Source organism: Ictalurus furcatus, chromosome 23 (genome assembly GCF_023375685.1).
Source record: "Ictalurus furcatus strain D&B chromosome 23, Billie_1.0, whole genome shotgun sequence".
NCBI classification, from domain to species: domain Eukaryota; kingdom Metazoa; phylum Chordata; class Actinopteri; order Siluriformes; family Ictaluridae; genus Ictalurus; species Ictalurus furcatus.
Genome location: NC_071277.1, coordinates 5,436,182 through 5,463,801, shown reverse-complemented (window position 1 = coordinate 5,463,801; position 27,620 = coordinate 5,436,182). Strand labels below are relative to the sequence as shown.

Here is a 27,620-nt window from a genome sequence, read left to right as displayed (position 1 = left end):
CTACCTTCTTTATAGAATAATAAACTGTTCAATGTTTATGCCCAATAAATTAATACAATTGTTTAGAAACATCTACCAATCCTTATTTAGAATACCAGGATTCATGAATATACAAATATTATTAATAAATAGTAAAACACGTTTATTAACTAAAAATTCAGCCATAAATGACATGTTCACAGCACAGCTGATTCACATTTAGCCATGCCCACAAAACAAAATGGTGAGAATTACCTACCTAAGGATCTTCCAATAACGCAGCTCAGCCACTGCAGTGAGTCAGCTACCACAAACACACACTAATGCACCCTCTGGTTATAGGGTGCCATTACTTTTGTCCTAATTGAATGGCTAGGCTTATTTGTCGTTATTTATGGAACTGTTTTGTCATGAATAGAAAACAACAAAGACAAATCTTCATAAAATTGAAATAACTAAGCAATTAAACTTAACAACATAACGTGCGCGCGCATATATATATATATATATATATATATAAAGCTGCAGTAACTCATTGCCATTTATACAATTTAAAACCGATTAAGGTCAACATTAGTGAGTTTCCTCATACATAAATGTACACAAATTCAGGAGCTCTCATAGGATACAAACTTGTTTTGAAATAACTGGAATTTCTTGAAATACCTGGAATTTCACAATTTTCACTACAACATATTTTGTGTAAATGCTACTGAGAATGATTGATGAATAAATTTCTTCATATCCAGCTTGTGTGAAAATATTACTACGTTAACAGGAGTGATGTTTAAAATGGTGGACTTCCTACTTTCAACTGGATTGCGGTCTTTTTCAGATTTCTGAAGAAAAAAAAAAAAAAAAGGCACCCAAATTGATGTTGTGCACTTTAACACTATACTTCTTGCTCCCCTCAACATTCTGTGATTGCATTTATTCCATGTTCTCTAGTCCACACTGGTCACTGTAACACTTTGCTCTTCAAGTCCTGGAGCTTGTCATTGGCCACGGCTTCCCTCAGGGCATGGAAGAATCTCAGGTAGTGAGCTGTGTTGTGTAACATCAGTAACACCCCTGACAGCAGCTCATTGGTCACCAGCAGATGATGGATGTAAGCTCTTTTATGGTTCTTACAGCAGTAACAGCTACACCCATCCACCAGTGGACGGAAATCATCCCGATACCTGGAAAACACAGCATTGAATTTCTCAAGGTGGAATAGCTACGTTCATATTGATCCTAATGAATCCCACCCTCATTTTTTACATGGTCTCAGTATTTTGTTAGTTTAAATCAGGGTCTTTATATGAGCCCTTGGAGAGTTGAAGAATATTTAATAAAAAGGTAGCATATGGCACAGTGATGGCAGGATGGCACACCTTGCATCTCGAAAACAGAAACCTGGATATTACGCAAATAATAATGTACTGTAGTTACATGTGTGTAGGGACGCTTCCTGCTGTTTTAGACAATTTTGTTGTAAATAATACAAACTAGGTGTGTGTTTATCAAGAAATTGTATTTGGCTACGAGACAGACTTCCATTACTTAGCTAATAAAACCAAACTCAAACACCAAACATGTCTTGGCTGATCAGTTATCCCTGGGGTAAAGGGAAATTGAGCAAATTTGATATTATATGCAACCGTTCCTTTAATAATTTGTCCCTTTAGTGTACGTGCTTCACATGGTATTGCAGGCCTGAGTGCTCCAGGAACACTGATGTCGCAAAAGCCTCTTTATTTACCCGTTAATCTGATCTCACTCAACAATTGAAAGACGTGCCGTGGAAACAGCACAGTGACCAGTAAGCTTGGTCTGAATGAGAGGAAATAATTCTTCCACCCATCTACCGTTTTTATCAAGATGATCAGATTAGAGAGAGTCACTGTTACTAGAATGAGGTCTTTGTGGACATAATAAGATAGTAGGAGAGAACACTGAAAAGACAATTATCCCTCATATACCTTGTGTCCCTCAGGTTCATCTCAAATCGGCTCATATTTTCAGGGCTGTCTTCGCCATTTTCCTTCAGCACTTCAACAGCAGGCTCCTCTCCATTCGATTCCAAAACTGTCTCGCACACAGACATACAGAGATTTAAAATAAATTCAACCTTATTCAATATAGGCCTTATCCAGCCTTTTTTTTCTCCAAACTAGTGTCTTAGAATCTTTGAGAATCCTAGCATGAACACGCTCTCACGCACACTCTCACGCACGCTCTCACGCACACACAAAGACAGGCAGGCAGACAGACAGATGCACAGACACGCACTCAACTATAAAAAAAACCATGCAGCTAGAATTGCTATTTGGTCATAGGCTTTAATATTTAATGCCACCAGAGAGACAAAACCACTCGGGAAAGGTAAAGGCCTAACTCCAGCATCCCTGCTTTATTACCTCCAAAAATGAGTGTAAAAACATACAGACCAGGCGAATGGTAAGACAATTACAGAACTGAGGCATAAAACACAAGGGATTGAGAAGTGAGGAAGAAAGTTTAGTTCTAAGTTCAGATGGAAACGTGTCTTGCAGCCTAAAATGGTAGTACACCAGCGAGGATCATCCTGGAGTTTAACCCTCCTGTAGAGCATGCTAATGTGCTCGGAGGAAATCTAAAGAAATCCCAGGGGCAGCGCTGAACGGCCAACCGCTCTGATTTTCATTACTCTCATCACTTGTAATCGATTCATGCCGCATAACAGCACCTCTATACACATCATGGAGCCTAATTATGCTTTTCTGGGGGTGAGATGTCCTTCCCCTTACAGACATCTGTGTTATGAACTACTTGTGGTCAGAAGGCTTACAGAATAAATTGGCACTTCTGTCCTGCTCAGGAGGCAGACTGACATCAGGCACTACAGCTCAGCTACAACTTCATTATTTTATTTTACTGAGCTACACAAGCAGATCCTCACACATTTGCATATAAATAAGTGAACTGTTCAGCCCTTCTCAAGATTAGTGGTCGTGGCTTTAACTCACAGATGCATAAAACATTAGTTACACGGTACTCAATTCTCACAAGCCAAATTATTAAACATCAAAACAGGACTGTTTAATAAATAATTAGCAATCTGACCACATTACAATAAACCATGGCATCCTCATTATCCCCAGTATTTGCTGGAATTCCTAGCAACAAAGATCATGTCACATTTATCACTAGGACTTAGAAATCCACACAGAAATCCTGTCCAGTTAGCTCATAGTATCCAATTAGCTAATTGTAGAAGTAAAGGTTACAAAAATTATGACATTGACAAGATCCTGTCAGAAATCCTGCCATGTAATAAGATTAGGTTAGCTGGCTTGCATAAAAAAGTGAATATTATAAACATTGACAAATATATGGCTTTAAAAACCTCTCAGAAATCATGTCATCTTAGTTCTTATTAGCCACCTAGTTGACATTAGAGTTTTATAAAAATGTATGACTACAATTTGTTAATCTTCTGAGACATCATGTCATGTTAGCTCTTATTAGCTAACTAGCTAATGTTAGATGTAATTACAACTTTAAAATCCTCTCAGGAATCCTGTCAGGTTAGATCATATTAGCCAATAACAGAAATCTAATAATAGAAATAAGGGTTTCAAAAATGTATGGCTATGATCTCAGAAATTTTCTCAGAAATCCTGCCTTGTTAGCGTATGTTAGCTAGCTGGCTAGAATTAGCAGTGAAGATTTGCATTAAGCAGAAGAAACCATTTACAAAAATTTCTTAGAAATCCTCAAAAAAAAGAAAAAAAAAGAAAAACTCTATCAGGTTACTATATATCAACCAATGATATCTAGCTAATGTTAGAAGTAAATATTATAAAAATGACTACAACTAAAAATCTTCTCAGAAATGCTGTCAAGTTAGCATAGGTTAGCTAACTGTCTGGAATCAGCTGTGAACATTATAAAAATTAATTAATATGGCTCATAAATCCTGTCAGGTTTGCTCATATTAGCCAAGTAGCAAATGTTAGGAGTAATAATAAAAATATATGACTTATTACTTGAAAAAAAAAAAAAAACGCTGTCATATTAGCTAGCTGGCTAGCTTTAGTAGTGAAAATTGTGAACATTAATGAATATGAATTCCACACATGGATAGATGAGTCAGTATTTTTAATATATAAATTCAAACTGACAATAGTCTCAGATAAAGCCGGCAGAGTTAATCAAGTAGGTGAATAGTTTATATCCCGGCGGGTGAGAAGGCAGAACATTTGTCTATTAAAGTCAGATTTAACTCATTAACCTCTCTGATTGTTCAGCCTTGAAGTAGCAGAGATACATGGATAGCAAGTTAATCAGCTGTCCGTTTCTCATTTATCCGTTAATCTGGCTGTTATTATTACTCCAAGCCTGCTTTGGGAAGACCTTATCTCCCTAACTCCAGCCATTGATGGAACCAGGAATTAGGTTTAGTGGGGATGAGGACATATACTAAATACAATCACGATGTGATCTGTACAAATAAACTGATGAGTGTGATGCGCTCATGCATTTTGGGTGGATGAAAGAAAGTAGCGAATGTGATGATTACACAAATGTGTTATTTGAATAATTTAAGGCAGGATCTACCAATCAATCAAGAACATTGCCATAAAAGATCCATGACAGTTGCATGATAAAAAGAACATGCTAGTAACAGGGAAAATTAAATTTTATCTTAAAAAAGACACAAGAAAACCCCAGATCTACCCATCTTTTTCTCCAATATTTTTATTGGATTTCACCTCAATATCACTGCTCAGAGTATAGTTAGCTGTCTAGTGGCTTTCACACAGAAATGGGAAAAAAATAACTCTGATGAATCCTATTTCTCACGATAGCAGCTAGACATTAGAGCACTATTACTTGCCACCATTGGAAAGAATACAATGAGAGAGAGAGCGCGAGAGAGAAATCTGCACCATTTCTCTTGCCATTACTCATCTAATTTACTTGACATCTCAGTTTAAAATAAAAATAAAAAAGAACATGGTCTAGGATTGAGAGTGTGGACTGGGGAGTGCAGACAGTGGCCCACCTGTAGGGGGAGATGTACCTGCAGTCTCTGGGTCAGGTGTAACGGTGTAGTTGAAGCACAGGGCGCAGCCTCTCTCGGTCACCTGAAAGGGGAAGAAGCCCTCAAACAGGTCCACTCCAGCTTCCACACAAGCTATGACCTCATCTGGACGCCCCACGCCTCTCAATAACCTGACACACACCCAGAACAAATACTTCAGAACAAAGTGACCGTGAACGTTGAGACAGTCTTTTTAACGTTTAAGTTTACAGTAGTTAAAGGCCCGGAGTCCTGAATTTCCTACAAGATTGAGCAAAGTCAAATAAAATAAATAAAACTCAACTCCACATTCAGCCGAGGGAAATCAAAGTTATCAATACAAGCTGCAATTTTGCCTTTTCCTGTTTTCGTGTACTTCAGTGTGCATCACGCAGCTTAATGAAAAAGTCTGGCTAACAAGACCCTGCAGCTTTCTGAAACATCTAGAGTTCAGTCAACTGGACTTTTGATGATGTTTTGATATTTTCTTACCATGCTCTGTGGCCAATATAAGGCCTGGATCAAGATGGCAAGAGAAAAAGAAAAAGATCCAAGTGACTATGAAAGAGGGCTCATTACTGAGGAGTGGAAGGCAGGAGCTTCAAAGCAAAAACTGTTCGACTTGCTCGTGTTTCAACAGGAACAGTGATTAAAAGTGACATCTGTGTTTAGAATTGTGAAAAAGATATCAGTAAGGGTCGGAAGCACACAGTAACCGTGATGCTGATGTATAAATGTCATATTAGTGGCACCTCCTCTTCAGGTGAAGGCTGCCATCAGACTGTCAACAAGAACAGTATCATCAAATACATAGGTTTGGCTCTCAGTCACTTTTTCTGCTTGACCGCAAACATAAATAAATAAATATAATTCAACACAAAGCTCTTGTGACTGATCACCTTGATCCTACGATGAAGCATTTCATTTTTGATGGGAGAGATTTAAATGTAATAAATCATTTAGCAAAACACCTTAATAATAATAATAATAATAATGTGTGTGACAGTAAGTAGTGTAAATATATTAAACATCAGCAGATGAGACAATAAAATGTCAATCTAACTGATTTCAGTTCATTTCTAAGAACAGCATTATGTTTTTGCTGCTTTGCTTTCCTCACCTCAATCGTTTCTGCTCTTACAATGAATACGCAGATACAATAAACCGTGTTTTGGTATCAGTAAAGAATCTAATCATCACCCAGCTTTGGTACTAGATATTTCAAAAAGCTTCAAAAGCATCCATCATTCCAACTCCCTGCACAGCCTTTTGGCTTATGACTGATTCCTGCATTCCATCATTAAAACCATGTGAACACACATGTGAACACACAAGTTCCTAAAACTTTAATACTCCTTCTTAATCACTCCTACAGAAGCTGTTGGCTATTGAGGCATGTGGAGTGAGGAGATGTGAAGTGGCTGCAGAGAGTCTGAGGGTATGTAATCAGTGTTGGGAGATGAGAAGCACAGAGCATAACAAGCACTCGCTTTCCCACTGAGAGGAACGCACACACATAAACCACGTGACACCAGAGCGAGGCTTTAGGCTGGGTTATACCTCGGTTTTTCCTGAGGCAGCTCTGCAGTCACTGCTGTGATCAGTTGCTCCCTGAACTCCTGCTCCATGGAGGTGGACTGGAAGCCATCCAGGACGAATCCAGCCACAGGCCGTTTGGCTGTCTCGCGTGCTGACCTCAGCCTCTCCTCCAAGATGTCACCTCCCTCCACCACGCCGAATATCGCAGACCCTTTCAGTTCCTATTGGAAAAGCAATGCATAAAAAGCCATTGTTGTCAACGATGAATCAATTGAAGTTCAATCAATCAATCAGTGTGTATATTGCTTAATCGTTTGACTTGTATTTGGCAAAATCCTTATGGATTTAAAGGAATACAACAGCCTACTTTCAACATAGTCATCTTTATTTACCAATTGTGACGTGTATAGGTAGTCTAAGGGAAGGTGTTCGATTCTATAAAAATGTGTATTTTTGCAGAACACGTTCTTTAATTCTTCGGTCAAAGGCATCAATATGGATGAATTAAACCCCAAATCTGTATCTTATCTGTAAAGAAAGAAAACGACTTTTTCGGATGGGGCCGAGATACTACGGAACCTTCTCAAAAATAATCGGTCGCTAGAATTTAAGTTGGAGAGTTAAACGAAATTCCATAAGAACATCTTTGGTAAGACTTTCTCTCTCGTGTTATTGTTCAAGTGTAAACGTTAGCGTTTCCATTTCTGCTACACAGCTGGGAATTTTAAAATGTTTATATGTTTAGCAACAACTTCCCCAAGACTTCCAAGATAAGTGAGTTTAGGGAGTAAGGGAGTAAATAAGGACGTAAACAGGATTTCCGTACCCTTCTCAATAAAGGTACATCACACATACATTACTGAAGTGGAGGGGGGAAAAATAATAATAATAATAATAATAATAATAATAATAATAATAACAATAATAAAAATGCATGAGAACTCCTTTAATGTTGATGATTGTACATTTTATTTTTAAAAAGCACCATAACCTCACCTAAAAATGTTATCTAACGGCAATTCAAAATTAGGCGGCAAAATGTCTTTAAGAATAAGTGAACTCAAACCTGCCTTCAAATCGATGAGAGGTTTTGTATGCTTGATATTTACTAACCCTTTAGTAAGGCCACGTGTCAAATCCAGCTTGCAATGGCTTTTAAAATTTGTATTTTTATGACAGGGACTGCAACATTCAAGACAAAGGATGGATTTTTTTCAGTTAAAATCGGCACAAGATTATATAATTAACAAAGGAAATGCTGCCTTGATCAGCAGGAAATGATGCAACAAATGCAGTGCAATAATGCTGCCCGGAGCAATAAAGAGCCCAGAGTTACGCAACTAATTCTGGCTGTGTTAACTAAACCAATTTAAACTCATTAACATTGTGCTGCAAGAAACAAAAATGTTGCTCAATAAATAAATAAATAAATAAATAAAATCACCATGCTCGCATTAATTTGCTCAGTTATTATCAGAGAGAGGCAATTTGCTGCTGTGCACGAGTGTGAGAGAAAAATGAGTCTTTAAAACGTCTGTGGATTACCGAACTGCGCTGACGTCGTGTACTGTACCTGTGTTTTGTGGTGCAATTCGAGACACTCGTCCAGGTGCGAAAGAGTGCGCTCAACTGCTTTACGCACCCTCTTCCGCGATGTGTTCGCCTGCCATGTCTCTCCATCTGCCATGCTCTCATAGCAGTCTGGCCGGATGGCTGCCTGCATGGCCATAAACTTGGCCGCTGACAGCTCTATTCTTCCTCCGCTGCCCCACACGGACACTGTCTGCAAAACCACACACATACACACACACACACACACACACACACACACACACACACACACACACACAACCATAAACGAATGGCATGGCAGTGAAATTGAATGGAACATAAAAGTTTCCCATCGTTATAACTCAAACTAATCAAAACTGAGGTGACCGAGTTCCACTTTAATGGCACGCGCAGTGACCTTGTTGGTGACGTGGCCAGCGGGATGGGTCGTGGCAGGGTCATGGAGGGTGCAGAAGAGCAGCGTGTCGTGTAGACCTGATTAAATAAAGAATCATATCGAGAATTAGAATCTTCAGTCTGATGCCAGCTTATCTTCCATGTAGTTCAGCTGAATGGGGTGCAGTCTTTTCTGGCTTTCAATTAATTAGAGAGCGGAGGCTGGCAACTACAGCACTGTGCAAACGTCTAAGGCACATGTAAAGAAGTGCTGTAGAGCAAAGATGCCTTCAAAAATAATGAAATTAAATGTTTCTCCATTTAAGAAAATACTATAAAGAGCAGTAAACAGTAATAAATGAAACAAAGACAATACTTGGTGTGACGGGCAATAAATAAATAAATAAATAAATAAATAAATGATCGAAAAGTAGTCTCAGGGAGAATTAATGCAGTTTTACAAGGAAATTAGCTGCAAGTTTTATTGAGCATTGTGCAGAACCAGCCACGGTTCTTCTGCAGACTTTGACTGTCGCACACGCTTCTTATTTTCGCAGCAAAATCCAGCAGCCTTCATTATGTTTTTGTCTGAATAGTGTCCATTACTACTTAATATGCTGCGTTCTTTACTGACATACAAACATTTTTCTGGAACATTTCATTTTGTGCTGGAAAACTAATGTTTGGAAATCTAAAATGTTTTCGTACTGACTCGATAATGTAGAAGTCATAAAATAAAACTCTAACAACGCTAGTATTTTAAAAAAAAAAAAATAGAGTGCCTAAGACTTTTGCAAAAAAAAAAAAAAAAAAAAAAAAAAAGTGTTGTTTACTAAAAGTGCCTTTTCTGCCTCATCAACTTACAATTTTCTCTGAAACCACCCAGTAATCATTAACATTCATAAAGCAAACCCCAGTGTTCATTATTATTCATTAGCTTCCTGATCGCCTACTCAATAAATGGAAGACACTTTCTATCTCAATACAAGCAGTCGTCATCTTTGAAATCAGTCATTTATAACCTGGTGCAGTTTCAAATCCAAGAAGGCAGCTCATTTGTTAATTAATGGTACAAAACCAAGAGGTAAACCGGTTTTCTGAAAAGTGCCGTAAAAGGAACCATGCTTTTCCTTTAAACACGTCTGAGGAACAAATAGCTCATTTCTCCAGGGTCTTTTCACTCGTCATGTCGACTCGGAGAGACCTCGTTGCAGCATAGACACTGGGGTGAGGTTACAACTAGTAAGCGGAGCCATCGATGAATTGAATATGATTAACCTCAAAAAAGATCCGCTGTTTCTGGAGGATTTTCTAGACACCTTCGTGTTTTCATCAAACTGCTGAAGCCATGGACGCTCCATGATCAGGAGAGTGGGACACAATGAATTTCCATAATATCAGTTGTACCATGAAACACTGAAGGCCATCGTCAGCAAACGGAGAAAAACGACATCACCAAGAACAGGACGTCCCTCTAAAACTGACAAAAATACAAGATGAAAATAGATGAGGGAGGCTGCCTAGAGATCTACGGCAACATTAAAGGAGATGCAGGAATATCTACCAAGTACTGGACAACACTCATATTCTACACCTGTCTGTGCTGTGGGGTAGGGTGACTAGATGGAAGTCCTTTCTCACAAAAAAAAAACATCCATGCCCTCCTAAATCATCCCAAACCATGTGGTAAAATGGTCTGATGAAACCAAGGTAGAACTTTTTGGGCATAACTCTAAAAGATATGCTTGGTGCAAAAACAAGATGGCTTATAACCCAAAGAACACCATACCCACAGTGAAGCATGGTGGTGGCAGCATCATGCAGTGAGGATGCTTCTTTTCAGCGGGAACTGGTGCTCTAGTCAACATGGACGGAATCATGGATAGTTCTGAATACCAGTCTATTTTGGTACAAACCTGCAGGCCTCTGTTAGAAAGCTGAAGATAAAGAAAAAATCTCACGTTCCAGCAGGATAATGACCCAAAGCACAAACCCAAGTCAACAAAGCACAGAAGATGGCTTTAGAAGATGATGATGATGATGAACAAGAACGATTTGAAATGGCCCACTCAGAACCCAGATCTTAATCCAATCAAAAACTTGTACAATTACTTGAAAAGCGCTGTGTACAGGAGATCCCCTTACAATTTTATAGATCTGCCAGTGTGCTGACTGTTATCCCAAAAGACAGAGCTGTATTACAACCAAAACGTGAATGCACAAGAGGTGTTTTATTATTAATGCAAGTTCTCCTTCAGATGAATTCACAGAGGAAAATGAATCCAGTTGTGCGGGTGATGAGATGAATGTGATTGCGATCACGCCAGTGTATTCTTGCATGACGAATCCAAACTGTTTGGCTCCCGATGTGTATGTGAGGTATATCCGAATGAAGGCTAAATCTCTCTGAGTAGACCCCAAGACAACTGATGATGCAGAAATAAAGTGAAAGGTGTTGAACAGTATTCGGGAAAACGTCATTTATTATTCCATTTAATTCCCCACACAGGTGACTTGCTGCTACTTTAATTCCATTTCTCATGTCTGTGCAGCGGGTGTGTCAGGGCTCACTGGCCGTCACTAGAAAGTCTGAAAGCCTTTGGCCTCATGGGTTTTGTACTCTCAGAAATACAAGGCACATTTGACAGAAAGTTAATACGTTCTTTTGAATAATAGTTATAATATTGACACCATGGGCATAACATTGTTTTGAAAAGTGATGTGGACGAGATTAAAATGCTTTCCACATCATGTCGGTGAAATATACTGATGGTTTCTCAAAGTCAAGGTGTTATAGGCAGAAAGCCCAGATTTTGGCCAATTTGATATTTGTGGCTCAGAAATTCAGCCACAGTCGGAAAGGTTTTCCCGGACCGCCATATAAATTTTTAAATAGAGGTCATATTTACAACAGCGAAACATCAGTGTGATATTAGAGAACATTACTAACCTGCAAACTTTCTTACACCATGTTTAAACTCCTCCAGGACTTCCTGGTGCTCTGCGCTGAATGAGAAAGCATCTTAGCACTAAGCACATTTCAAAAGGGATAAAGATCTGAGGTGCAGACACGTGCAGCAAGAAGAACAGCAGATACTCACAGGCTCTCCAGTGTGACCTGAGTAACTGCAGGCAGGTTATGGAGTGTGTGAAGTGTGTCCTGGGTCAAATGGGGCACAGTGGCACAGCGGGTGTACAGGAGACAGCCTGGAACTTCCAGGGAGTGCTGCGAGGTTTGACCGATGCTGGTCAAAAGCCCCAGACGGCAACCTCGCACCACCTTCGACAACTCCAGCTTCATGGCCCCAGTGCAGTCGAGAGTGGTTAACTAAGTAAGTGCATCAATGAGCAGCTGCAGGAAATGTCAAGCAGAATGACAACAGTTAATACAGTTAGTGTGGCACAAGGTCCCTTTCCAGAACCTTCACACTAACTGTTCCTCAATGGTGGAATGAACTTCCAACCTCAATCCAGACCGCAGAATCTCTCACCATCTTCAAAAAACAGTCCCACCTCATCCGTGAACACCTAACCAACTCATAAAAAAAATAAAAAAAATTGCACTTACACCTCTACTCTGTGCACTTTGCTTCTTCTGGAACTCAATTAATGGATCTTGTATGGTACCACTACTTGTATTGTTCTCTGCTTGATATATCGCTTTGCTTGTATTTTTCTCATTTGTAAGTCACATTGGATAAAAGCATCTGCTATATGAATAAATGTAAATGTAATACACAACTTTAATACATAAACCATTCAAAAATTCCAATTTTATAGCACAAACAAGGAGTTGGTAATATAGTATCTAAATATTTGAATAATAATAAACGCAAAACTCATGAAGGAAAATGGCTTTTAGAAAAGAAATTGTTTGATAGTAATACAGGAGTAGCATTGCATCTGGTTACCTCACTGCTTTGCTTTTTTTTTGACCTGCTGAAGTTGCTTATTCCAGCATGATAACGAGAACAATAAACGAATGCAAGACACGCTTCACCACTGGATTAATTAGATTAATATCCTGATACTCTTAGACTAGATTATGAACCTGGGATTGAAGTCTGAATCTGTATATCCCTAATGCACAAAACTGAATCATTTGGATTGTATTTTTAATTAAAAAAATTACTAAAATGTTAAAAAATAAATAAATAAATAAAATACACAAATGAAGCTCTTTGCTCTTCATAAGTAGATATTTTCAAACAATATAATAAGAGCTTTATTTGCATCCTTCATGCCATTTTATTTCATTACAATGCTATTATATTTCAATTGAATACAGCTAATTTCTCCTAAATTTCTCAAGCTTTATTAGTTTAATAAATGTTGTGGTTAAGTGGTTTGTTCTTGCTGGTTGACTTGTTTTATAATCCAGAGAGAAATAAGTGTTAGCTGGTTAAGTTGAAATGTTTTTACATTCTAATTTTATTCCTCAATCCAAATATGTGATGCTATATCAATATATTTATGAAAAAAAGGTACCGGTACCACGTTAACTACAGATAACTAGCTAATGCTAACAAGGAGATGCATGAACACTACGACGGCTACGAGTGCTCCTAAAGTACATTAAAACAATTCGCATATATTTATTGAAATTATTATAAACAGGATCATGTGAACAACCCCTGCTTACCGGAATTGTGCAAGGCACGTGAACACAAGTACTACAAGTCGCAGAGTTATGAGCAAACCCGGATATGGTGTCGCACATTTGTTACGCCATCATAAATATGCTCCGTCGCCCTCTTCATGGTCCGCTAATTTAAGATATATGTTTATATATATGTATATACGTATATACAAAACAAGATATAGAAAGAAAACCTCACATAGTTTAAACTAAAAGGATAATAAAGGAATATAAGTGATGTTTTTAAAAAACTCTGGTGAAAAAAGAGCAGGAAAACCGTTGCCATGGTTACGAAAACGCTATTTGTCAGGTCAGGATTAGTGGGAGTTGTAGTGTTATGCAAGAGCATCTCCATGTGCAAACAAAGCACAATTTATTTATTTTTACTACATTTCCCATGATTCACTCGGGCACGAAACGACTCACGCTGTTGGATGGATTAGGCGCTGTAAAGAGGTTGTTAAATCTATTTAGGACTGAATAAAAAAAAAGTATGAAAACTTAATCCACCCGGCCTAATGTTTTACGCGACATTTTTATTTCGTTTAAGTATAACGTTTACTTTTACTCTCTGTATTAAGTAAAAATTCAGTCTATTTGTATATCATCTGAACTATATAACTTAGAAATGGCACATCCATCACATCGGCCTGATATGTTTCGATGGAAAAGATTTTCAAAACCTGGAACCCAAACAAACACCAAGGTAAGTTTTTAGTCTGCATCACATATAAACGTTTTGAACCTCGTATTCTCAGTGTCTGTAGAAGTGCTTCTGACATTCTCCTAATCAGCCTGTAATACAAACGCCACATCTGACTTATTCACTTTCCCCCATCTGATCCTGTTCCAACTTCCTGTGGAGTAAAATCCAGCCGGATGTGTTCATCCAGATAGATGTTCCATCCAGCTTAATCCTGTAAAAAGTGATGTTTAGAGGCATCTGGTGGGGTTCATACTGTATCATGTCTCTCAGATATTATACAGATCCATTACCAGACAGAGATGTTACACAAGAAAAAAAAGATATGGGATTTCTCATATCAGAGAAGATAAACACCACCCAGGTTCACCACATTCGTTTCTAGATGTGACTACAAAGCAGTGTATTTATAATCCCAAACTATATTCGTAGGTGCATCTGACTGATGGGGATATAAACACGTGGATCAAGGTCAGTGTGACAGTTTTCAAGTGTTAAAAAATATATATACATATACATATACATATATATGTATATATATATTCACAGAATGACAGATCTGCTCATTTCCACTTTTCGCAGAAGGTCGAGATGGCATCTGAGTTCGCCGTATCTGAAGTGTTTTCAACACAGAAACCACGCACTGGTAAACTGAGCCGCACTGTAGCCCTGCAAAGCATGGATCAGCTCCAGGACCATGATGACGCATACAGCGAAGGTACACATGCACCCACTAATCTTAGTCGTTGTTTTAGGTTTAGTCATTTGTGTTATATGGAAAGTTTGTTTTTCTTCCAACAAACATTTCAAACATTAAATCTTAGTCTTATTTATAATAGCAAAATGATGTGGGTTATTTTCTCTCCAGAATACTAAGGTCAAATAAAAATGTTTGTATACAGTATCTCACAAAAGTCAGTACACCCTTCACATTTTTGTAAATATTTGATTATATCATGTGACAACACTGAAGAAATGACACTTTGCTACAATGTAAAGTAGTGAGTGTACAGCTTGTGTAACAGTGTAAATTTGCTGTCCCCTCAAAATAACTCAACAGACAGCCATTAATGTCTAAACCGCTGGCAACAAAAGTGAGTACACCCCTAAGTGAAAATGTCCAAATTGGGCCCTAAGTGTCAATATTTTGTGTGGCCACCATTATTTTCCAGCACTGCCTTAACCCTCTTGGGCATGGAGCAAATTTACACTGTTACACAAGCTGTACACTCACTACTTTACATTGTAGCAAAGTGTCATTTCTTCAGTGTTGTCACATGAAACGATATAATCAAATATCTACAAAAATGTGAGGGATGTACTCACTTTTGTGAGATACTGTATATTTTGTATGTATGCCTACCACCCTGGTTTGATCCTTAGCTGAGATTACTGTATGAGTGGTTTTCCCATGGGTTTCCTCCAGGTTCTCTGGTTTCCTTCCTCCTCCCCCCAAAAAAACATGTCGTTAGATGAACTGGCTACACTAAATTGCCACTAGGTGTGAATGAGTTTGTGCATGGAGCCCTGCGATGGACTGGGTAAATTTGGGGTGTATTCACATCTCACATCCTGGTGTTTCTGGAACAGACTCCGATTCCAGCATGACACTGAGTAGTATAAAGTGCTACCTGAAGATGAACGAATGAAGTGATGAAATTAATTCATGTCTGTCTTTTATTTGATTCCTGTTCATGTTGTAGGCAATGGTTTAAGTTTCAGGGTTGTTGTTTTTTTTTCCAATCTAAATTATTGATATATAATTTATAACTTAATTTAATTGTAGTTTACGATATCACATACATGTTAAATACTCTAATATGTGGCTGTGTAGGTCTACTGGATATTTATTAGTGAAAGCTTATAACCTGTTATGAAATCGTTCCAAATAAATGTTGCGTGACAGATTAATGATTCCTTTAGCAAGAATCCATGTGAAAAGCAGGATAATGTACATCCAGATGGTTATTATTACAAAATAAGTCCTGATCACCCTGACGCAGCTGGATGTATGGTGTATGACTAGCTACAAAACATCTTTATTAAGTGCTTAATTTCGACTGGTTTATTTGGACTCTTGTGTTTTGGGTCCCACAGCCCAGACTATTCTTAGCGACTGGATGAACAAGAAGCTGCGCCTAGAGCTCGAAATGGACGAGGAAGACGAAGAGGAAGAGCAGACTGAAGAGGAACCTGCAAAATTGAACTACACAAACTTTAATGGTACAGATTTGAATGATAAAGTTTTTTAAATTAATATTAACAGATCACATTTGAGTATTTTCTCTCATCTGTTTTTTTTTCTTTAGATATGTATTCCCAACTTGCTGCTGAAGATGAGAGCTTTGAGGTGCGCCACTTTCTCCAGGACTTGATGGAGATAGACGTGATGGACCGTAAGACGGTACAGGGGCTCCGGCTGGACGTGGACGATGAGAAGAAGAGAGGCCCTGACCCAAACGTCACTATGGAGATACGACACAAGCAGGTGAAGGAGCGGCGTGCACAGAGGGATGCAGAGTGGGAGAGGCAGCGCAGGGAGCAGGAGGCTCAGAGGGAGGCGCTGGAGGAGGCTAAGCGGCTGGAGTGCAAGGAGCAGAGGAGGAGGAAACAGGAAGCTCAGAGACAGGAGGAGCTTTTGCAGCAGGAAGTGGTGCGCCTGCGCCGAGAGATGCAAGAGAAGAAGAGAATGGAGCAGCTGGCACGAAAGAGGTTCATAATCAGTAGGGCTGTTACAGTTATTACATAATCACCTAATTATTTGAGCTGATGATGTAGATGACAAGATTTAGTACATTAATGTAGATTATTGATTTATTTAAATTGTGTTTGCTATAGTACATTGCTTAGGTAAGGAATAAAAAAAACGGGGTTGTGCTGTTGTAGGAAAATAATCAACAGCGTTACTGTTATCGCCCTGAAGTTAATTGTTTTCCTATAACAATGTGTTCCAGTGTTTTATTCCTCTCATACCACAGCAGTTTGCCAAAGATTAATTTGAATTTTTTATTTATTTCAGAATGACACATCATACGTTGAATGATGGGGAGCATCCATAAAACAATTTTTGCTCCTGTTACTAGTTTCATTATACCAGCTATAAACAATCTACCCCAGCCTCTCTTTTTCCGCTCTCTTAAAGTTACAAAAAATTTAAAAAATTTTAAACACAGCTTTTCATGTTACAGAGAAACCATAAAGCATAAAGTCCTACGTCCTGAACATTTTAAAGTATAGTTTTTCCTCTGTTAGAAAGCACTGAAATTGGAGACTCCTTCCAAAAATATTAACCTCACAGAAAACCTCAGCATATCAATGATTACGTACGGTTTTTAACAGTCCGCCATACAAGTCCCTGTGGATTATCTGTACCGTATAGAAACGATAACGTTCCGGAATGAGCACATTTCTGTAAAATTATTATATTTTTGCATTATTACGGTATTTGTGCTGTCTTCCTATTGCAGTTGTGTACAATCTTTTTTAAAAGTCAGACAGAAATTCACTTTCTGTGAACGTGCGTATGAGTATTATTACATTGTTGTTATGCTTATATTACATAAGACCTTTAAAATTGTTAACTGCAATTATTTGTGTGACAAGCAATCATTAGCTATAACCCTGACAGGCCTAGAGCAGCTAATAAAGACAATCACGCTTTGCCCACATGTCTGTTGAACAGGGAACGAGAGAGGCTGGAAAAACAGAACACAAGCGTCAAGAACACTATTACGCCAAAACCTGACTTTGTCACACAGAGGCAGCTGTGCCACAGAGAGCAAGAAGTGGAGGCCAAGGTCCACATTCTCAACCTGCAGGTAACGAAATGTCTGCGTTTTAATTGCTTCATTGTAATTATGGTTATTACAATAGACAGCGTAAATTCATACATGATTTGATTTTCTGCAGACTGAGTTGCAAAAAAAAAAAAACCCTTCCTAATTAAATTCAAATCTATATTTCTGAACATAAAACTCAATTTGAATAATAAAATTCGATTTGATTGCACGTCCAGTCACATATAATAGTCACATATGTGACTGGACATTATATAAAACTACAGGACATGTTGTTATAGGAAGATAATCAACTTCGGAGTGGTAATAGTAACATCAACATAACACTGTTGAAGTGTTTTATTCCTCTTAAATGACAGCACTTTGCCAACAATTGCAATGTTTTCTTTATTAAAAACCAATATGTACATTTTATCCATTTATAGTTCCGTTTAAAGTTGGGAAATGTCCATGAAACCAGTTCCTGTTATTTCTTACGTTATACAGTCCATGCAGGATTTTGCGGTGTTTTTTGTGATTGTTGTGGCCAAAAATGCTTTATTTTGCTTCAGAGTTTTGTTTTTGTGGAAAACTACTTGAATCTGCCAGTCATATCACAGCAAACCAGTGACTACATTTCCCATCTTGCACTGCAGCCGACAAACATGGCGGCCCTGGACTGCAATTCCCAAAACACTCACATTCATTCTAATCACTCACACCTGCATCAAATTCACAGCACTCACAACCACAGTATAAGGAGACTGTTTGAACACAATGACTTTGCGAAGTATTGAGTGTTATCACCGTACCAAGCGTTTGTGCCCTGTTCCTCGTTTTGTTTCATGTTTGTTGATCTTGCTTCTTGTTTCTCATTCTCGATTCTAGCCTTGCCCAGTTTATGCCTGTTTGCCTGACCCTTTGCCTGTTTCTTGACCTCGCTATTGTCTCATGTTTTGGATTTGTCTGCCTGTCTCTCTCTAAATAAACTCCTATCTGCATTTGCATCCATCCTAACCTCCATTACGTGGATTTTGTGACACTGCCAAATCGCAGTTGCACGAAATTGTTTTGCACGGTCTTTCGCAGTGATGTTTTTCAGAAACCGAGCCCTTTTAGCTGTACTCATGTTTAGAATCGAAGAGGGCTTTGGCTGAATGCGCCTTTTGATGAGGGCACACGAGGCGTCTTGGCCGAAATCTGCAGTAATTTTGAAAAACTGCGAGCTCCTCTGAATATTGCAGGATTTGCTTGATTTTGCGTTCATTTCTGCGATCTGAAAATCGCGAACTCCTAGAGGAACTGATTATATAGCAGCTATAACCAGTCGTTCCCTCACCAGCTTCTCATTTTTTCTATCTTGAAGGTATTAAGACCAAAAAAAAACAGAGTTTATAAGAAACTTTACCATATCAACAGTCACACATGTTTGTTTGTCCACCATCCGAGTCACTACAAATGAGCGGCCGTTTAAGAACGAGTGCATTAATAGAAACCTTCGATTTGCAGCACTGTTGTCAGCTTCTGTTCCTGAAAAGGAATTAACACTTTCTGACCAATCAGATACAAGGATTTAACAGCGATGAATTTATAGTAATATAACATTATTTAGAACATAAAAGCTAAATTTCATTGCTGGTAGCCTTCTACTCAGCGTTCAAATGCTTTCAGTGTTACCGTAGGAACCAAACCAGATGTGCAGAAATGGTGGATTAAAAGTTTTTATGAATATACTCTTTTCATCGCTGCCCGTGTATGGCAATAGTTAATAGTAGTTGTTTGTGGGTATGTGTGTATATTCCAGTGTATGCAGAAGCACTTTTCTACCTGGTACTCTGTGGTGTTAGAGAAAAGGGTGCGGCTGGGTAAAGCAGCGGCACTCTGTGATTGGAGGAGGCAGCTGAGGGCGTGGCGGGCGTGGAGGGCGCTGGTGTGGGTGAGGAGAAAAGAGAGAGAAGCTGAGAGGACGGAGGAGGAACTGAGACTGGAAAACAGGTATGCACACACACACACACACACACACACACACACACACACACATATATATGCTGAGTGATGAAGTCTGTATTGGAAAGTTGCACTCAGAAACCTCACAGGACTCTAACTGTGCTCCAAGTTAGTTCTGAGGTTTTGGTATGAGGTGCGTCTCCTCTCCCTGCAGACGCGGTCAGCTAGCAGAGGAGAGTGATCGAAGACGGCTCCTGAGGCGTTGCCTGAGTGACTGGCGTTTGTGGTGCAGAATGGAGAGGGAGTGGAGGGAATTATTCAGCCAGCAGGAGGAAACCAGGCAGAAAATGGCCACCCTGATCGATGCAGCTGCTTCAGGGAAACTAACAACAAAGAACTGCACCGAACCACCAATCACAGTTCAGCCAGAGAGCGTGAACCAATCAGAAAGCACCGCTCAGCTGGTGAGTGAAACGCACAAATAAATTTAGTGAAATTCCTTTATTTATAAAAGATTTATAAATGCAGTTTATGCAGTGCAGGTACTATAATATCCCTCTCTACTTTGACCGTTATAAACCCGTCATCTGCAATCATCAATTTTTCTCCTTTAATTTATTCAGGTTTTTCCTTTGACTTGTCACCCATCTACACTATATTATACATACATACATATATACATACATACATATATATATATATATATATATATATATATATATATATATGGTAAGGCATGTATAAAACAACGTGACTTTTATACATTATTTAAGCATTAGAAGTTTCTCAAAGTTCATTCCTTTGTTTGATTTCTATGCAAGGACTCATAGATAATTAAAAACATATCTCACACCTTGCTTATTTTTTTTGCTCAACAGAAAAGGCTTCTCCTTACTGAATATTCAAAGGCAGTAAAATTCGTCCCTCCGGACTTTGTTAGTTTTATCTCCTGTGCTCTTTGTGCTTTTTGTATTCAATGAGGCATGAGGGATGGAGTTAATTAAAAAAATGAAAAGACTAGGAAAAAAGGAACTTCGCAGAGAAGATGCACGACGTCTGAGACTGCGTAATCATTTATAACCCCCACAGAGACATTCAAATAATAATCTCTATAAAATTCCTACTTCTCTATCATCAACATACCAACTTCAGGTCCAGGTACCAGTACAAAGAGCCACCTCTGCTCCCCCTCCACCCACTTTGACTGACAGGAGAGCAGCCCCACCCACTCAGGCCTGGCAAGTGACTCGTCGTCACGCCGCACTCTCTTCAGCTGAGGCTCGCGAGGGGCGGAGACCGAGTGGCGCCCCCCGATGTCAGAGCGCAGAGACGCGCGGTGGACGGTTTGAGCATCGTCACATGGCTCAGCAAAGGACCATCGCCGAACAGAAACGCCTTCTTAAAGAACAGCAGGATATTATCTCCGAGCTGCAGGAGAAACAGAACCTTCTGGAACTCAAACAGGAAGCAGAAAAAGCTGAACAGCTAGCAGTCCAGCTCAAACCATCAGCATCTCAGAATGTTATCAAGACAAGGTACCTTCCCCAGCATCTTTCACACACTAGAAATCCCAAAGCAACTGTTTTTATTAAGATCGAGCTAGGCCTGCTTTGCGTAACAAATAAATTCATAGTGGAGAAGGACGGCATTGTAATCCTTTGAATTCATTATGGCTGATTCCTTTTGTAAAAGGGAAAGAAATCCACAGAAAGAAAGCTTTGTAAATATGTTATTTATATACTTCACAGTCATGGATCAAAAGGATCCTCAGGTGAAAGCAACACCAGACGTCCAGCCCCGAAAGAATATGACAGTCGTCTGGCCAGTCCTCACCCTGCACTACGAGGTCAGATTTACATACGCTCACACTCACACACACACACACACACACACACACACACACACACAACCCTCTGCCACTGGAGCTGACAGCTGCTCTGAGATCCTTTCGTGCTGTTCTGAGGGAGAATAATCCATGAGAAAAGTCACACTTCAAAGTCTCGCAGGCTGAATTTAGTTCCATGTGGGAGGACTGAGAATATGAGAGGAAGTCTAGTCACACAGGGCCATATACAGTGGATATAAAAAGTCTACACACATTCCTGTTACGATGGCAGGTTTTTGTGATGAAAAAAATTAAACCAAGATAAACCATGTCAGAACTCGATGTGAAATTACAACGTATACAAATTAAGTGAAAAACAAGCAAAAACATTTTAAGGAAAAATAAAAAAAAATTACAATAACCTTGTTGCATAAGTGTGTACACCCTTTTATAACTGGGGATGTGGCTGTGTTCAGAATGAACCAATCACATTCAGTCTCATGTTCAAAAGTAACAACCATCAGCTGCCATCAGCGAAATTATTCGGATTAAACCCAAATAAGGATCAGTTGTTTCTGTAGGATTTTCTTCACATCTTCTTGGTTTCATCTGACTGCTGAAGCCATGGTCCACAAAGAGCTTACAAAGCATGCATGGTATCTCACTTGAACGTTGAAAGGAATCGATCAGTAGAGGGTAATAAAAGAATTTCCAAAACATTGAATGGGACATGGGACACCATGAAGGCCATCATCAGCAAATACAGCGCCACAGTGACATCACCAAGAATAGGACGTCCCTCCAAATTTTACAAAAGGACAAGGCAAAATCTTACCAGGGAGGCTGCCAAGAGACCTACGGCAACATTTAAAGGAGCTGCAGGAATATCTGACAAGTACTTATTACTCTCTACATGTGACAACAATCTCTTGTATTCCTCAAATGTCTGGGCTTTGGGGTATGGTGGCTAGATGGAAGCCCTTTCTCACAAAAAACATCCAAGCCTACCTAAATAACCCCAAACCATGTGCCAAAATGTGTTATGGTCTGATGAGATCAATTTCAAAAGGTATAATAATTCCATAATTCGAACAGGCATGTTTGGTGAAGCATGGTGGTGGAGGCATCATGCTTCAGGGCTGCTTTTCTTCAGCCAGAACTGGGGCTTTTATCAAGGTGGAGTGAATCATGAATAGCTACAAATATCAGTCCATTTTAGTGCAAAACCTTCAGGTGTCTGCTAGTAAGCTGAAGATGAAAAGGAATTTCACATTTCAGCATGACAATGACGAAAAGCATACATCCAAATCAACAAAGGAATGGTTTAACCAAAAGAAGATCAATGTTTTTGAATGACCTAGCCAGAGCCCAGACCTGAATCCAGCTAAAAATCTGTGGGCTGACCTGAAGTGAGCTGTGCACAGGATGCTCTTAAAATTTGATGGATCTAGAATGTTTTTGCAAGAAAGAGTGGAAAGAAAAAGTCAAGATAGTTATTAATTAGGTTATTGTAAGCTTTTTTTCTTCTTTTTCTCCCCTATAAAAGTTTGTTTTTCACTTTATTTCTATATTTTGCAGTTGCACATTAAAGGTGAGAAAAGATCTAACGATTTATCTTAGCGTCATTCTTTTACTTAAAAAAAGAAGCCATTTAACAGGCGTGTGTAGACTTTTTATATCCATTGTAGGTGGTGTGAAATTATATATATATATATATATATATACACACACACACACACACACACACACACACAGCTCTTCCAGCGTTTCTTGAGGCATTGTGACCTGGACCAGGATTAAGCTGTTTTGATAAAGCTGTACAGCTGTCTTCTTGTCTATGTCTAAGGAATGGTAAAGTGTATTCTCAAACCAGAACTATTTGTAAAAGCCCTCAGCAGTTGTTATTTTTTGGCTGTGTATTAAGAGACACATCTGCTGTCAAACTGGTAGAAACGTGAGCTGACTCTTAAAAGGTGTGCTGCTTCCCTAAACAAGCACCAGCATCATGATGGGGAAAAATGGTACTAGAGACGGAGAACAAGAACAACCTCTTAGCTATATAAAAGCTTTTTCCAGATAAACGAATGCTAATGCTGGTTGTGCAGTAAAGGTGGAGACACACGATACAGAGAGACGTTGAACTGAGACGTTGCTTGATAATCCCATACCTGACCTTTGTCTTGACCTTTTCATTCATTCATGATTTCTCTTCCTTATTCTTTCTCAGCCATGGAGGAGCGAGCTCGGCAGCGTGTGGAGCGCAGGAGGGAGGTGGAGGAGATGAAGAGGAGGCGGGAGGAAGAGAAGCTGGTGAGCACTGGGAGGTTCATTAGAGGAAATTAGATAAATTTGTTGAATTAACAAATCCATCAATGCTTTTTTTGTCAGGCTCAGATGAAGGCGGAGGAGGAGAAGAGACTGAGGCAGGAGGAGGAAGAGAAACGTGTAGAGGCAGAAAGGAGGAGGGAGGAGAGGAGACAGAAGAAGGAGGTGTGTGTGTGTGTGTGTTCTTGTCTTAGACAAGGACATATTGGTTCTTTTATAGCACATTTTTATGATGAAAGCTTTCAATTAAAAGCTACATAAACATGCATTTCACAGTCAGCAGCTGTAGTTTTATACACCTGGGGCATGTAGAGTCTCATGGCCTATAAAAACAATGCAGGCAATATAGACTTAACATACTGAAGCTCTTCTACGGGTTGAATTGTGTAGTTTGTAAGACAGATCTCTTCATTTATTTGGCACCTGTGTAGGGATTCATTGATAATTAATGGGGAAGAAAAGAATCAACCTTAAGAAAAGCAACATGTCACCAGGGTTGCCAGGTCTGTGTGACAGAATCAACTCTAAAAATCTGCTCCTTCCCTAACCATATACACCGCTTCCAACATTGGGACTCATCATTGCCATTTTTTTGTTCATTTTTTGTTAATTTTTCAAAATGACCGCAGACTTTGCGCAGATTTGGGCCAAGACGCGTCATGTGACATCATCACGACACGCACTCAGCCAAAGCCCTCTTCAAGTCACGTGTGTCGAACACGATTACAGCGAAAAAGTCTCATTTACTCATTACTGCGATAAACCATGCAAAACAACTTAGTGCAGTTACGATTTCTGCAATTCAAGTGGTTTTCAAAAAAAAAACCCCAAAGAAATAGCATCGCAAATTTAGAAAAAAGCCACGGCAAAATCAAACATTCTTGGCCGCAACAATCCTGTGTGGACTGATTATTTACAAATCCACATCATCACAGCAATGCTACAGCTATAGGCAGCTTCTCTTTTACAAAACTTCTCTTCTCAGATCATTACATGCATACAAAACAAGGTCATAAATTAAAAAAAAATGAGCTAGGGAAGTTGCACTCAGTTCACTTGCATACAATAGAATTCATTCATACTGCAGCAGCAGTACTTTATCATGTGTAATACATTTGCATTTATTGTACTTATTCCTACTGACAGCCAATAATTAACCACACTGTAATAATACCTTTTAATCGGCTTTATTATTTGACTTAATCCAACATACAGCATCAAAATGGCGAATGCAACGGCAAAGACAAAAATGAATTCACCGCATCAGTAGCATCACAACTGCATGGAACGATTATCAAGAAAATGTTTCCCTGTACTAAGAAAAGAACATCTGTAAACGTCTGTATAATTTATCTTTTGAGAGATAGAACTACATTTTCCAGGGAAAGAATTTGTGGTCAGGAGTGTATGTACTCACAGTATATACTAATAAAACACCGGGACTAAGTAAGTAAGTGAAAACACAACAGAGCATGCTGGTGTAGGAAAAACCATCAGCAACAGTAACAGCACATCACGAACTGTTTTATTCCTCTTATACTGCAGCAAATCATCATCTAACCCTATATAATTTTTTAACAAGTTATAGATTTATGCATTTATGATTGTGGAACGTCTACAGAACAAACTAGTTCCTGTTATCACTTACATTATAGCAGCTGTGGTGGAAATCTTAAAGTTACAGCTTTAACTTTGGTTGTTCGTAAGCTCCGACACTGGAGACTCCTTCCGTAAACATCTCCTTATGGAAAACCTCGCCATAATCAATTTTTCTTTGTGAAATAATAAACAAAAAACATAGTCAATCTGTTTTGTCTTTGAGGGTTTACATCAGAGTATAAAGCTTTGTAAACGATAAACTAATTAGCTGGCCTGTTTTGAACTTCAGCTGCTTAACATTTGTGTGTGTTTGTGTGTAGAGGGAGATGGAGAAGCAGAGGAGAACAGAGCTGGAGCAAAAGTTGTTAAAGCAGGCAGGAGAGCACTACCACCGATCCCTGCTGCTGCACAGAGGAATAACACCATGGAGGCGGCTGGTGGAGCAGAGCCATGCCAATGCTCAGGTAAACACACACACACACCTCAGTGGGTTGACACTCATTCACAGCCTCACATATCACACACTAACACACAAAGTCTGCACAAAGCCCAGCTGCTGCCTTTCACATAGCTCTGCATTCAGTCCTTGTCATACCAGTGCTTTTATACCTGTTCAGACGTTCATCAAGATGGATGAGCAGAGACAGGATGTTGATGCTGTGGCAGGAAGAGAAAACAGGGAGGAGAGAGAGAGAAGTATATTCCAAATCCTTTTAGTCACAAAAGCAGCAAGAGGTGGTAGCCAACCAGATGGCCGGTGCAGTCTGAAAACGTGGATGTCCACTGATACATAGACTCATTACACACTAGTGTGACAGGCTTGGCATTCTTTTTTTGCTGTGTGTGAAGCATAGCATCGTGTCCTTCCAAAATCTAGCCACGGAAAACCTTCAAGGCTTGTCATCCTCATCCTTTCAGAGAACTTCGAAGCACACAGCCGTTCGTCCCTCCCACTGAGGGCGAGACAGTTCTCCGACGTTCCCGTGCACACACGGCATATGGAATGCTGGCGATTTTGCCAACCACGCCATCTGAGGGAATCGGGATATGATGGTAATTATGTTAAAGTCTGATTTTTCTCCACTAGACAGCTGTGGCGCATCACACACAGGTTCTACAAAGACGCTGCCTTATGTTTTGGCTACACACAACAGGCGAGGCCCTGGCGAAAAAAAAGAGCCAAGCAGACCAGCTATACGAGTGCATTCTGCTCCGGCGAGCTCTATACAGCTGGAAAATGGTAAATGTGTAACTTTTGTAACTTTGGCCCATTTCGCAAGGTGTTAACTGTTGTTATTTATTTTTAAAATTTGACATTCAGCTTTTCAGATGAAGCAAACATTTTAGAGAATAGATTTCAGCAGTGTAAGTTATCTGGACCATTATTGCATCTATGCTGATTAAATCCCCCTGTGTTTACTCAACTGCAGTTTAAGCACCTGCAGTCTCACCTGGAGGTACAAGCTGAGCACTTCTACACGACTCGGACTCAGAGGAAGGTCTTCAAGGCACTGCTGGATCACGCAATCCACCAGAGACTGGAGGCCTGGGACCGAGAGCAGCAGGCTGACGAGTACAGAGCCAGGTCAGCAAACTCACCCTGGCAAAACGTAAGCCTTTTTGTGAGGTGCACAGGCTGACTTCGTGTGTGTGTGCGCGTGTGTGTGCGCGCGTGTGTGTGTGTACGTGTTTCAGGCGAGTGGTGAGCAGATGTTTCTCTGCTTGGCGGCGTCTTCCGGAGGCGCTGCAGGAGGAAAGAGCACGAGAGGAGCGGAGAGAGCAGCTCCGACGTAAAGTGGCCGAGATCATCCCGGATTTCCGATCCTCACCGCTGGACACCATGTGGAAGCCGCCGTCACACATCTGACAAAGACAAAACACCACCGTGCCCAAAAACAATCTTTTCGAAAACTTATTTCCCCCCCAATTTGTGTGTCACAATCAATCTGAGCAGCTTGTCACTGATGCATCATGGGACACAGATCAGAAAGCAGAACACTGCTTGATTAAAACAGACGAGACCTGTGTTATTCCGTGAAGTCGTTTTTTGTTTTTATTTTTTGCTTGTGTGTGTTTTTAACAAGGCTTAAAAATGAGATGAAATTCCACATATTCATTCTGACCTGATTTCTTAAAAACACTGCAACTTGATTATTTGGTTAATACGTATATTAAAGACTGGTGTTCATTTGAGGAATATAAAGAACAAAACAAAACACAAGACACGCACAAAGCGTCCTCAGACAACATCTGCGGCCGTTATTGCACATTCACTGCGACGCCGTCGGAGT

At 39.6% G+C, this 27,620-nt stretch overlaps 2 protein-coding genes across 10 annotated transcripts; one reads left to right on the top strand and one right to left on the bottom strand.

The window, feature by feature from the left end:
- Nucleotides 1–25,988, bottom strand: qtrt2 (queuine tRNA-ribosyltransferase accessory subunit 2). Of its 6 annotated transcripts, none has more exons than XM_053611487.1 (9): nt 25,939–25,988; nt 11,617–11,867; nt 11,466–11,521; nt 8,538–8,614; nt 8,142–8,351; nt 6,590–6,789; nt 5,012–5,181; nt 1,944–2,049; nt 1–1,160 (listed from the first exon to the last, which is right to left on the bottom strand). In XM_053611487.1, exons 2-9 carry the CDS (start codon nt 11,814–11,816, stop codon nt 938–940), a joined length of 1,242 nt encoding a protein of 413 aa, XP_053467462.1. In that variant the 5' UTR covers nt 11,817–11,867; nt 25,939–25,988; the 3' UTR covers nt 1–937. The 6 variants fall into 6 exon arrangements, with proteins under 6 accessions (XP_053467462.1, XP_053467461.1, XP_053467460.1 ...); XM_053611486.1 differs by lacking the exon at nt 25,939–25,988 and adding an exon at nt 13,158–13,221; XM_053611485.1 differs by lacking the exon at nt 25,939–25,988 and adding an exon at nt 11,980–12,600.
- On the top strand, nt 13,396–27,391 carry ccdc191 (coiled-coil domain containing 191). 4 transcript variants are annotated; one of them, XM_053611479.1, is made up of 17 exons: nt 13,396–13,645; nt 13,781–13,860; nt 14,290–14,328; nt 14,440–14,575; nt 15,955–16,080; nt 16,167–16,569; nt 17,540–17,675; nt 19,438–19,628; nt 19,795–20,044; nt 20,733–21,115; nt 21,329–21,426; nt 23,633–23,715; nt 23,794–23,895; nt 25,650–25,793; nt 26,417–26,569; nt 26,760–26,914; nt 27,025–27,391. In XM_053611479.1, the coding sequence occupies exons 2-17, from the start codon at nt 13,783–13,785 to the stop codon at nt 27,194–27,196; spliced, it is 2,649 nt and encodes an 882-aa protein (XP_053467454.1). In that variant the 5' UTR covers nt 13,396–13,645; nt 13,781–13,782; the 3' UTR covers nt 27,197–27,391. The 4 variants fall into 4 exon arrangements, with proteins under 4 accessions (XP_053467454.1, XP_053467453.1, XP_053467455.1 ...); XM_053611478.1 differs by having other exon boundaries at nt 13,396–13,860; XM_053611480.1 differs by having other exon boundaries at nt 13,396–13,860; nt 26,421–26,569; nt 27,025–27,165.
- Nucleotides 27,392–27,620: the final 229 nt, after the last annotated feature.

What these genes read in the sequence shown, in the direction of transcription:
- qtrt2 (XM_053611487.1), bottom strand. Translation starts at nt 11,816, where the DNA reads ATGAAGCTGGAGTTGTCGAAGGTGGTGCGAGGTTGCCGTCTGGGGCTT. An exon ending in CAGGTCACACTGGAGAGCCT is followed by an intron (nt 11,522 to 11,616) that starts GTGAGTATCTGC and finishes TTTCTCATTCAG; the next exon opens with CGCAGAGCACCAGGAAGTCC. An exon ending in AATTGCACCACAAAACACAG is followed by an intron (nt 6,790 to 8,141) that starts GTACAGTACACG and finishes CTTTTCCAATAG; the next exon opens with GAACTGAAAGGGTCTGCGAT.
- ccdc191 (XM_053611479.1), top strand. Translation starts at nt 13,783, where the DNA reads ATGGCACATCCATCACATCGGCCTGATATGTTTCGATGGAAAAGATTT. An exon ending in GAACCCAAACAAACACCAAG is followed by an intron (nt 13,861 to 14,289) that starts GTAAGTTTTTAG and finishes CTATATTCGTAG; the next exon opens with GTGCATCTGACTGATGGGGA. An exon ending in GAGCAGCTGGCACGAAAGAG is followed by an intron (nt 16,570 to 17,539) that starts GTTCATAATCAG and finishes TCTGTTGAACAG; the next exon opens with GGAACGAGAGAGGCTGGAAA.